The sequence below is a fragment of the Alligator mississippiensis genome, chromosome 12 (assembly GCF_030867095.1).
Source record: "Alligator mississippiensis isolate rAllMis1 chromosome 12, rAllMis1, whole genome shotgun sequence".
Classification (NCBI taxonomy): Eukaryota; Metazoa; Chordata; order Crocodylia; family Alligatoridae; genus Alligator; species Alligator mississippiensis.
The window spans coordinates 18,510,329-18,522,441 of record NC_081835.1 but is presented as its reverse complement, the minus strand read 5'-3'; the positions used below and the strand labels follow the sequence as shown (position 1 = coordinate 18,522,441).

General features: G+C 54.0%; 1 protein-coding gene across 3 annotated transcripts in view; it reads left to right on the top strand.

Moving 5' to 3' along the window:
• PLXNA1 (plexin A1) overlaps window positions 1–12,113 on the top strand; it is a 239,455-nt gene that overhangs the window by 18,147 nt on the left and 209,195 nt on the right. For all 3 annotated transcript variants that reach the window (XM_059715601.1, XM_014605745.3, XM_059715602.1), the window contains exon 2: window positions 6,491–7,840. In XM_059715601.1, the coding sequence (XP_059571584.1) occupies window positions 6,668–7,840 (1,173 nt within the window). In that variant the 5' untranslated portion in view covers window positions 6,491–6,667. The remainder of the gene's footprint in view (window positions 1–6,490; window positions 7,841–12,113) is intronic.

The window sequence follows — 12,113 nt, the reverse complement described above, 5'->3', positions numbered from 1 at the left end:
CTGGCTTTGATCTGCCTCTCTGTTTGCTGACGCGTGGGCTCAGACCCCAGTAGGACAAAGGGCTGATGAATCAAATCCCATGCTGGGTGGCGTCCTTCAGAAACAAGGGCTGAAGACCCAGGGTGCTGGATATTGATGCTGGCTGGCTCCTTCCTCCTCAGCGTTGGCATTGCCGTGTCCTCCCCACCTTTGCTGTGCTCCACACCAGAAGTGGTTTTGTTTCTGGCTTGGTCGGGAGGATGCATGCTCCAGACACGTGAGGCGATTCTGGCTAGGACTGCTCCCAGGGCTGCCGGCTCTTGGATTCGGTTGTCTCAGCACCCAGGGAGCTTTGCAGCTTAACACCTGAATCGCTTTCCCCTTGCTGCTTGTCCAGCTGTGTGTGCTGTGTATACACAGTCGCTCAGCCCTGCCTCTGGGCAGGCTCCTCGGGCCCCGGAGGGTGGGGAAGGGCTCTGAAATGCTGTTGGGGAAACACATAACTGGGGCAGCCTCAGCCTGGCACCTGCTCAGTGGGTTAGAGGTGCACTTACCATGGGGAACCTGAGTCCGAGCCTGTCTTAGATGACCCTGCAGGCAGGAGGGGAGCTGAGAGGGTGGCCACGTGCGCCTGTTGTGAGGGCAATCCTGAAACAGCTTTTGTTTGTTCCACTGTCACTTGTGCTTGTACTCCAGGTGTCAGCAACCCCTGGCGCACCTGCCAAGCATGGCATGCTAGGCCATTTTGCTCGGCACACCACTGCCAGCCCGGGCTCTAAGCAGCTGCTGCCAGCCAGGAGCCCAGGCTACTCCCAGCAGGTGTCTGGGAGGCTGCAAGCCGTGCTGCAAGCAGACCAGGCTCCTTGGGCCAGCTGCAGCCGGGAGGCTGCAAACATGCTCCGGACTCCAGCACCTTCCAAAGTAGACATTGTGGGTTTTTTTGGTCCGCTGTTCAAAAAATGTTGCCTACCTCTGTTGTGCTCTGAGGGTGGCAGGGCGAGTGGGAGATGGAGGGATGCAGGAGGAGCACCTGAAGGGGCATCGGCAAGGACAGAATGTGCCTACACTGCCGAAGCCGAGGCGCGCTCTGCTCCCTGCCCTCCTGCGTGGAGCCCTGCGAGCCCATTGCTGGCCTTGCCAATGCTGCACTGTAGTTGAGTGGCCCTACTGGAGGAGGAAGCTTCCCTTGGTGCTGGCAACTTAATATAGGGGAATGCCCATGCCTGTTACCAAGCCTCTAGCTTCCATGCTCATGGGCAGGAAACCAGGCTTGCTGATGCTGTTCCAGGCTCCTGGCCCTCTCTGCAGTGAGGTGTGGCCCTATGGCAGGGCAGGGGCAGTTCAGGAGCTCCAAGTTGGGCACCTGTGCTTGGCTCATGTTCGTGTACTGGGATCTCCTGGAGGACTGAGCTTTGACCAGCTAAGGCTGCTTTGCTGCTGAGTGAGGGCTTCTATGTGGGGTTGTAATAAGCTTTAACTCAGAGCTTCCAACCTTTCCCGGCCTGGGGGCAACCATGCTGAGGAAGGTAATGTCCAGTCAGCAACATCCTCCATCATTCTCCCAGGGCAGTCTTCTTTTTTTACTCATTTTTCTGCATCCACAAGGAATTTTGGAGGGTTTTGAGGACATTATCTTATATGTGGGGATCCTGGTTTTCTCTGATTAAAAAAAAAAACAACCCCAAATGTTCAGGTTTAAATAAAGTATCTCAAAATCCACATTTTCCTATTATTAAAATGAAGCACCAGTAATACATAGATAGATAACATTACATTACATTTAGTGGTGTTTCATTTTGGTCACATGAAAATGTGGTTTTTGGGTTACTTTTTTAACCCCCAAATTAGGAATTTTTTTTAATTGGAGAAAACCAGGATCCCTGCTTATATGAGTCCCATGGGTTAGGTCTGCTGTGCTGCCTGCTAGAGCAGGAGCTCTGGACCCAATGATCTCAGGAGGTCCCTTCCAGCTCTAAACTTCTGTGACTCTGCTAAGTACTGGTTTCACACCTTTAATTTACTTATCCTTGCTTCCCTGAGTGCCTGCCTATAGACCAGTCACTGAGAACTGGCTGGGCTGAGGTCTTGGGGCCGGGTCAAGGAAAGGTGAGAAGCACTTCATGATAGTATCATGAGGCTGATTAGACTGAGCTTTTCCAGGGGGGTTGGCGCTCATCAGGAAAGGGGAAAGGACACCATCACTCCCAACACCTAAGCTGACATATGGGCATAGGGAGTTCTCCAGCCCTTTTTCCTATCCCCAGCCCAGAATCTTGCTCTGCTCCATCAAGAGTCACCATGGGAATCCACTCAGTGGTTTGAGGACCTGGTTCATGCCTCAAGCAGCTCTCCTGGCTAGGAGATGAGAAAACAGTGAGAAGGATTGTGAGATGGCAGGTCTATGCCCTGGGTGAGCAGGTAACAATCCTTGTCTCCCTGTTTTCCACTGAGAAGGGCTCATCTGGAGGTGTCCTGGTGGCTGGCTGGGTTTTGTCTTGGAGTTTGCAGGGATGGCCATGCCAAGTTGGGCTGCTGGCCTGTTAGGTTCTGTCCACCTGCGTCCTCCACCTGTTGCTCTAAGGCAGGGGGAGATCCTTACCGACATCCTGGCTGCCAGTCGGGCTGTGCTGGAGCGTGTGGGGTGAAAAAGATCCCTGGGATGTGATTCTGGCAAAGCCAAGATGCTGCCTGGGGCTGTATCTTCTCTCTGCCACGCCCTGTGGGAGATGCTGACTACTGTTGTGGGGTTTAACAGGATTATTCCTGGTGAACCCAGCTGGAGACCTGAGGTAGGGTTGCGTCTTCATGTTGGAAATGCAAAACTCTTGCTTCAGAGATGCTACCTTTTATTAGAACAACTAAGAAATTGCAAAAACCCCTATCTTTTTCTGCAAGCTTTTGGGCTCGCACACCCTTTATTAGGCTTGGGGAAAATTCAAGATGGTAAAAAGTCCCCTTTTGGAACACCTCATCTGAGGAGGCAAATGGGAAGCAAACGGTTTAGCTGATGCTTCCCCTGTGTAGATGGTATCTTCATGTGCCATCTCACCAAGATGGTGTTTGGTTCTGGTCAATCAAGGGGAAGAGACACCAGATTAAGAATGTGACAGTAGATTTGGAAACCCCCAGTGCCGTCAGACAGTGTTTGGGGCTGCTCGGAGCCAATCCTGAATCTTGCTGGGAATGCACTAGAGTTGTAGCTCTCCTTATGCCCCCATCCCTTTGTTTGTATTGAGCTGGAGCTTTGAGACTGCAGGGTGTCCCTATAGCTTTAGGGGAGGAGGTGGAGACAGAGATGGGATGGGCCTGAGACCTTTCTCATGGCAGCTGTAAATCACTGGACTCTTCTCCCCACCCTGTCTCCACTGAGATGAAAAGGGGGGAGAGGCCCATTGTCCTGGCTGGTATGGTGGGGGAGGTGGGGAGGGCAAGCAGGGCTGACCTCTGAAGAATGGCCTGCAGGGTCTTTGCTGCTTGGGTTTGCTGCTGGAGTGGGGATGCAACATAGCTGTAAAGCTCCAGGGTGTGGTTGCAGGGTTTGGTGGGGTTTCCAACCGGTCCATGGCTGCATGCAGCTCCAGGCTTGCATGGCCCTGGGATGCCTCACTGAGGTAGTCATGGAGGTGCAGTTCAGACCCACCTGGAATAGCAAGTTGCAGTCCCCACCCCTTGCTTGCCTGGGCTCCATGCACAGCCTGTACAGACATTATCTGCTGCTGCCTAGGCAGGGAAAGGGATGTGGGAAGTACTTTAACCCGTCACTTACCCCCATCTAGCCCACTTCCAAGGCTCTAATGCAACTGGGAGATAGTCTACAAAGCAGATACAAGTATTTCAGCCCTGAGAGATGGACTGTTCCTCCCCCCCAACACATGGAAGCATATACCTAATGTTTCCAAGAGCCATGAGACCACCTACGATACTTCAGATGAAATATAACCTGTCCCAGTCCTGAATGTCCCCTGAGGTTGTGGGGTCTGGGGTAGTTGGTGAAGGCATATTTAGTTCCAGCCTGAGGCCCAGGCTCCCCCTGTGAGAGGCTGGTATTTGTGATTCATCTGGATCTGTAATATTCCCCTGTAAGCAGTGTGATCTTGTGAGACTCACTGCCAAGATGCTGGGGCTTTAGGGTGCTAATTTCAGAGGGGAATTTTGAGCACAGAGTTAAAGATCTGCTTCAGTTTGGGTCAGGAAGCATCTGTCTGCTGGAGACTTTCCACTCTGCTGTGGTAAAAGCGTCCGTCTTGAGCATCATGAAAGGGATCTGCTGTAGACACCACCCCTTGGATCTATGCTTCCTGGAGTCAGTGGGATTTACTCGTTCACCTCTCTCGGGGAGTGATAGACAATTCCCATTATCTCTGGATACTAGTCAGGCTTCTGGGGGTGTCAGAGAGAGGATGGAAAATGAGCTGTGCATCTCAAAGAAGTAACGTCCCTGGGGGTGATGGAGCTGGTGGGTGGGTGCTGGGGGAGAGCTCTCTCCCTTGGTGCTGGGGCCTGTGGACTGCTCTCTGTCCCTCAGTGCTGGGGAAGTGGGCAGGTGGGTACCCGTGCACTGGTCCCCAGCTGCATTCTCATGGCGTTACTGACTGCTTGTTTTGGAGGAGCTCTTCTTTTCTTTGCTTTGAGGGCAGAGGGTGGTGACTTTGCTGAGCCCTGACTGCTGCAGAATCTGCTAGGTCTGCACCTGGGTTCCAGGCAGCCCCCTGTGAGACATGTTTCCTGCCGAGCTGGCTGGAAACCAGAGTGTGCAGACTTGCTCAGCAGTAACCAGGACTCGCTCAACAGGCTGCCTTTCCGGGGCTTCCTTTGTGAGGTTTTCAAGGGTGTCAGTTACGGTAAGAGGCAGCTCATGTCAGAAGGTGTTTCATGTAACCAAAATTACCAACCCACTCACATTTGAAGCCTGTGTTGTGCCCCGGTCCTGTAGCGCCTGGGGTTACAGGTCTCCTTCTCCCCCCTCACTGTGTGACTATCCAGCTAGCTCCTGGGGAGCTGCATGGACTCCCTCCTGAGCAGAATCCCCTCTGGCCTGCAGATCACCTCTGTGCCTCCATGGTCCTCCCTGGATCCAGCCTAAGGCAGAGAGCTCTGTGCGGCTTTGTGCTTTGTCACGCAGGGTTTTGGGGCTGCTGGGACAGTCTAGGTGGGACAGCTGGAGGTGCCTGGGGTATTGGATGGATGGGCCAACCCTGTTCTGGAGGGAGATAATACTTTTCACCCAGAGCTACTCTTCCAAAGTCCTTTGAGATGTGAAGGAATGTTAACCTCTCCTGGGCAGTGGGTTGGCATTTTTCTCCCCAGTCTGTAGATGGGTAAACAGAGGTATGGAGACGGGGATGGGACTCTCCTAAAGCAACGTACCAGGTCAGTGGCAGAGGCTGGAACAGACTACTGGAGCACTGACTCCTGGTTCTCTTCCCCGGACCTCACTGTTCCCTCGCTAGCTCATTGGCAGCCTTTATTTCTCCCTTCATTCATGAACGGCTTTTTCTCCCCCTCTCTTTATAAAAGGAAAATCCCCTTAATGACCAACCATTCTGCACATTGAGATCCAATTAGGGAAACAGTGAAAAGCTGGAAAAGCTTTGAAGGCTCCCTCCTGCAGCAGGAAGGAGAAGGGCCCCCTGGGGAACTCAGCTTGTGACCTTTCCCAACATCTCCTCTCTGCTGTTGGGTGTCAGGGTGGTGGGTGAGAAGTGCTCAGCCCATGGAGAAGGGCTGGTATCCTATGTCCTGGCAAAGAAGGGATGGATTGCTGTCACAGGATATATCCCTGCAGCAAGGGCAGGGGTGGGTAAGCTGACCCCAGGTCTCCCTTCCTGGTGGTGTGGTTGAGCTAGCTTGAAGAGCATGGGCCATATATGCCCCATGGAGACTCTCATGTTTGAGCCATGCTAGTGACTTATGAGTCTGCTGCCTTTCATGTGCATTTCAAAGCTTTTTATACTAGGGGCTCAAGCCAAGGAGCTGAAGAATACCAGTATTGGGTGATGTTCTCGTCTCTCTTCCTGTGGGTTTGCCCCATGGTTTCACACCTTGGAGGCTCAGGAGGCTTCTCTATGCCAGCAAGAGCTGAATGTTACTAAGGCTAAGTCCAGTCTCAGCGTGGTTGGAGATATGATAGTTGTGACATGGGACTGGAGGAGTTGGGAGGGTGAAGCCAAGCAGATGGAAATCCTTTGGTGTGTGGGGTCAAGGATGGGGGCAGATCCTAACAGAGCCTGGGCGGGTCGGGGGGTGATACAGTTGCTGAGTTCAATGCTGCCGATCAGCCCACACCAGAACATGTGTTCCTTTTGCTTCTGGTACTAGGGCTTGGAGGAAGGTGGCTGGGCATGAAACTCTATTCCATTGCTTGGCAGCTGTGTCCCCAGGATGGTGTGAGAAAGCAAGGGAGAGAGGGGTGGTGTGGGGTAGGGTGAGCCGTGAAGGGGAGGAGTTTCTCATTATGGCTTGAGCTGCAGGAAGGCTTGTCTAACCGTCTTGCCCTTGTCTTTCCTTCCAGGGTTGACCAGGCTGCCAGCGTCCACAATGCCCTGAATACAGAAGCCTGGTGGAAGCCGACGAGACTGGCCTGCTAGCCCTCCTGTCCCTTTCCCTCTTCCCTCCCACTTTAGTTGGCTTATATTTATTTTGTGGTTGGGGCGTGTGCACGGCCTTGGCCGGATGTGACACTGCTGTGATGTGGCTCCTTCGCCTCAAGCACCACCTGTCCGTTAACATCTGGACCCTGCTGCTCTTGGGGAGTGCCTGGCTACCGCTGGCGGAAGGCGCCCCCAAGTCCCCCTTTAGGACTTTTTCCGACACAGACTGGAGCTTGACGCACTTGGTGGTTCACAACAAAACTGGGGAGGTCTATGTGGGTGCTGTCAACCGGATTTACAAGCTCTCCAACAACTTGACACAGCTGCGCATCCATGTGACGGGGCCAGTGGATGACAACGAGAAGTGCTACCCCCCACCCAGCGTCCAGTCCTGCCCTCATGGGCTGGTCACCACTAACAATGTCAACAAGCTGCTACTGGTGGACTACTCAGAGAACCGTCTGATCGCCTGTGGCAGTGCCTCCCAGGGCATCTGCCAATTCCTGCGCCTGGACGACCTCTTTAAGCTGGGTGAGCCCCATCACCGGAAGGAGCACTACCTCTCCAGCGTGAATGAGTCAGGCACCATGTCTGGCGTCATCATCGAGGTGTCCAACGGGCAGAACAAGCTCTTCATTGGGACTCCTATTGATGGAAAGTCGGAGTACTTCCCCACGCTCTCCAGCCGCAAGCTGATGGCCAACGAGGAGAATGCGGAGATGTTTGGCTTTGTCTACCAGGACGAGTTTGTCTCCTCCCAGCTGAAGATCCCCTCAGACACCCTCTCCAAGTTCCCCACCTTTGACATCTACTACATCTACAGCTTCAGCAGCGAGCAGTTTGTCTACTACCTGACCTTGCAGTTGGACACCCAGCTCACTTCGCCTGACTCCACGGGTGAGCAGTTCTTCACCTCCAAGATTGTCCGTCTCTGCGTGGATGACCCCAAGTTCTACTCGTACGTGGAATTCCCCATTGGCTGTGTGCGGGACGGTATTGAGTACCGCCTGATTCAGGACGCTTACTTGACCAAGCCCGGCAAGGCTCTTGCCAAGCAGCTGGGGATCTCGGAGCGAGAGGATATTCTTTTCACCATCTTCTCTCAGGGCCAGAAAAACAGGGTCAAACCCCCCAAGGAGTCGGTCCTCTGCCTTTTTACTCTGAAGAAGATCAAGGACAAGATCAAGGAGCGCATCCAGTCTTGCTACCGAGGGGAGGGAAAACTCTCGTTGCCTTGGCTCTTGAACAAGGAATTGGGCTGCATTAACTCGGTAAGTGCCTGCAGAGAGAGGCAGGCTGCCCTGGTATCCAAAGCGCCCCTCCAGTCTCCTGGCCTGGCTGCTGTTTTCTTACTTTAAACTGCTCTCTTGCTGGGGGGGTGAGGACTGATGGTGGGAGTGAAGAATGGGGCAGGTCTCAAGCTGGCTTGCTGACAAGTGCTGTGGAGTTGCCTGGAGTCTGGTTTCAATGGAGATGTACACTGACCTAAACCAGATGTCAATGGAATGACTTGAATCCGACACATATCTTGTCCCTGCTCCCTACCCCTGCCTGGTACAATGCAGCAAATGCTGTTCCCAGTCTTAGCTCAGTGGGTGCCGTCTTGCTCCAGTTCTGTCTAGCTGAAAGCTGGGAGGAGGAGTTGGCTGTAAAAGGACTGGGAGTGCATGCATACAGGGCAAGAATAGTGTGTGGGCTGGCTGAAAGCATCCTTGAAGCATTCCGTCCCTTCTTGGTTTAGTACCAAGGGGAGGGCAGTTGCAAAGGGACCTCTTTCTCCATTTGGTCCCTATTGTTTCCCAATGTCATCTGCTTGGATGTCTGTACTGGCATTCATAGTAACAGAGCATCTTCGCTCTCCGGTCCTGCTGGTTTGCTCCTTGTCTCCAGGCTTGTGGAGAAGCTGAACCCAAGGTGGAGGAGCAGGACAGTGGGAGGGGATGACCTGTGTGTTGGGGTCATTAGCTGCATGGATGAGCGTTCTCCACAACAGGGAGGCAGGGGGAGGGAATGTGTCCCTGCAACGCTTCCTTTCTTTGCCTTGCCAGAGTTGGTTCCCTCCTGGGGGGGATGTGGAGGGAACAGCTAATCCCTTTGCAGATCAGGGTAATAACATGCTTCAGAGAACGAGCCCTGGTAAGTGTGGATTAAAGAGCACAGATTACCCTCCTGTGGAGCAGGCAGCTCCTCTCCTGCTGGTTGATGCCATGCTCAGATTGGAGGTGCTGTGGCTCAGCATGGAGAGCTCCCCATGGGTGGCAGCTATGCATCTTGGGAGGGTGCCTTAGCTTGCAGAGGTCAGTGAGACCCCCTCCCACCCCCCAGACTCCAAATTGCCATGTACAGCTGAGAATGCAAGGTTGGGGAAGCATGCAGCAGTGAGGGAGGGAAGGAGAGGGCACAGCTCGGGGGTTGTAGGTGGCCAACTGTGCCTGGGACCTTGAGGCTCTGTGTGTGCTTTCTGGCCCTTATTCATTTGAAGTGCCTTAGTTGCATGTAGTATAGCCCGACTCAGCCAGAATCAGGCACAAGGGTCTCATCCCTTAGTCACAGAATTTATAACTAATGATTGCTACCTTCAGCACCTCCATGCTAGGCACCGTATGGAGCCAGGGTTTGAGCTGTCTCCGCTGTGGAACCTCATGATACCTGTGAGCTGCTGCAGCCTGCATCTAAAGAGCAGACCCTGGGCTCTCTCTGCAAGGTAGCCCAGCCCTCAAGGCTTGGGAGGGGAGAAATGCTCTTCCTCTTATTTTTAACACCCTCTGCTCTTGCTGGAGAATGTGTAGCCTGTTCAGGCTGTGTCAAACCACTCCCCATCACTCCCTTCCTCCTAGTCTCTTCCCCCGCGTTGTACAGGCTCAGCAACGAAGGAAGTCTTCCTGTGCGGTCTGCTCCTTTGCCCCCCTAGTAACCCATTCCCTGCACTGCCAGAGCCCTGGGAAATCTGTCTCCCTGCATCCCCTTCTTCTGGCACCTCCTTCATTCCAGGAATACCCAGCGGTGGCAGGAAGCTATCTCCTTTGTCTGGAGCCCTCGATGACACTAGTCCTTGCCCAGACAGGTCCCAGCTGAGAATCTGCTAAAACCCTGTTTGGAATTTGCCCTGGGGTTGGAGTTCCAGGCAACATCCAGATCCTGCGGATGTCCTCATGTCACTGTGTGCTGCAGTGGCACAGAGAAGGAAGGGCCGCTCTCCTTGACCTCTGGTTCCCCTGCAAGCTAGGTTGCCAGGCCATTGGCAGGCCCCAGACATGGTTTTTAAAGCATGCAGCCCCGTTCAGGATATGTGGGGGTGGAATAGCAGGGCCTGGGGCATCTGGGTGTTCAGGCTTTTACTCACACTCTCCCTGGATGTAGGCGCGTGGGAGACGCAGCTAAGATGCCTGACTTGGAGAGCAATTAGTAGCAAACCAGTGGCCCGAGGCAGTGGGAACAGGCTGGGCCCAATCTGTCATCCTGGGGCTGTTGTTTCCCAATCAAGGGAGTCTCCTGCCTCTCCTGAGGGAAGCGTTTCCTATGGGCTGTTGCTTCTGTCGGCGCGGTAGCTGGTTTATTGCCCTGTTTCTTTGCATGATGTCTGCTGCCGGGGGGGAGGGGGGCCGTGCCTGCTTGCTTTATGAACTATTCCTGGGTTCTTTTCCAGACGATATTATAAAATATAAATGGTCACAAGGAGGCTATTTCAGCTCCTCGGGATGACGGGAGCACAATCTATCCTGGCCTTGCTAAGCTGGCATGGAATGGGCAGACGGCTCTGCTTGTGCCAGTTCCCAGCGGGTGTAAAGCAGCCTGGCTCCATTGACATCAGTGGGTTTTATGCCAGGTTACACCGCCTGAGGAGCTGGTATGAGACCTAATGCGGCCCAGCCCAAAGCAGGTGCTGCTGCTGTTGACATCAGTGGGCCCCATGCTTTTTTATCAGGGCTGAAATTAGTCCTGTGCCCATGGCAAGGTTGGTGTGGCGGTTACATGCCTTAGCTTCCATCTGGAGAGGACTGAGCTCCTCAATCTTTCTAGGTGAGCTAACCATTTTGCTCCCTGGTTAGTCCTAGGCAGGGATTCAGTCTGGTAACATGCATTGGTGTGGTTTTCTTTCTCAAGGAAAGCCAGGACTGGTATCAGCAGGGGGATCAGGATGCTGGCAGAGAGGTAGGGAAGTCCAGTTCTGGACTAGTGAGGGGCTCACAGAGCTGGGCTCAGGGATCCCAGTCCTGAAGTAGCTGGGCATCCTGTAGAGCTGGGTGCAGAGATCTTGCCCTGCTGTTTGCTCCTGGACAGCACAGCTTGTCTGTCTCTCTCATGAGCTTCCTCAGAGCCACCAGGTGCATCTCTCCAGTGCGAGCTTCTTTAGGGTCTGATGTTCAAAGCCAACCATGGGCAGAAAGCCATAAGTCTCCCCACTCAGGGGCTTTGCTATGAGATACTAACTGCTACTGTGGCAGGGGCCAGTGGTTCATAAGGAGACTCTTTCCCTCCTGGCCTCCGAAAGCCCTGCTTTGGGGGCTTGGCTATCCGAGCCTCTCATTGGGAAAAGCACCCACTGTCTGTCTGTCTTTTCCTGCTGAATGCCCACCTTGGTCAAGCCTTTGGGCACTGGAAGGTGCAGCAGGAGCGATGGTTGGCAGAGGGTCTCCTGGATTTAGTGCCCAGAGGGAGTCTTCAGAGGGAGAGTTTATTTCCTTTCCCTGTGGTTTCTTGGGTGCCCTCTCGGAGGCTGTGGTTACTGCGATGACACGGGGTCACCCTCTGGGAGCCGGCGGCTTCACGGCAGCCCCGGGAGCAGGCGTGTCGGCAATCTGCGGCAGCCTCTCTCCTGTCCTCTGCCGGGCTCCGAGGGAGACAGCTAACAGCTGCCTGACAAAGTAAAGGGTTTGCTGTCAAGAGCGCTGGGCTCACAAATCTGATTTTGGCTTCAAACTAATTCAATTTTGGTGGAAAATGATGAAATCGTTACACTGCTGCCTGCTGGGTCACACGGCTGCTGACTCAGGGAGCGGAGCTGCTCGCCTCCTCGTTCAGCACGTGCTCCCACTCGCCAGGCTCTCCCTCGCTGCCCCCCTTGCTGTGGCGGGAAGCGCCTGGGGCTGTTTGCAGGCCGTCCCAGCAGCAGGCCCATTTACCTGCCCTTGGGTTTCATCCTGAGTAAGAGAAGGCCTCTCAGGAAGGGGACGTCACCTCGTGAGGAGATCGTGCTATGGGGGCACGAGGATTGATGGATAGGCTGGATAGGCCCTGGAGGAAGGCTTGAAATACCCGCAGCGTGTGGCTGAGACGGACTGGCTGCATGAGCATCTAGGCAGGCAGCGGGCTCAGTGCCTAGGTTTCAGTGTTGTTCCTCTGAATCCAGCCTAACTAGTCCCCTGATCTCTGCTGGGGGGGTGTTTTGGGTTGCCCCTTGGTGAGTTTTGATGCAGTCATACATCCAGTGCTGGGCCCAAGGTGAGACAGAGTGTGCGTGAATGACACTCGGACAAGGGCTGTCCCTGCTCTGCAAATCAGTGTCTTGCTAACGCATCCTAAAGTGCATCGCTGACATCCTAA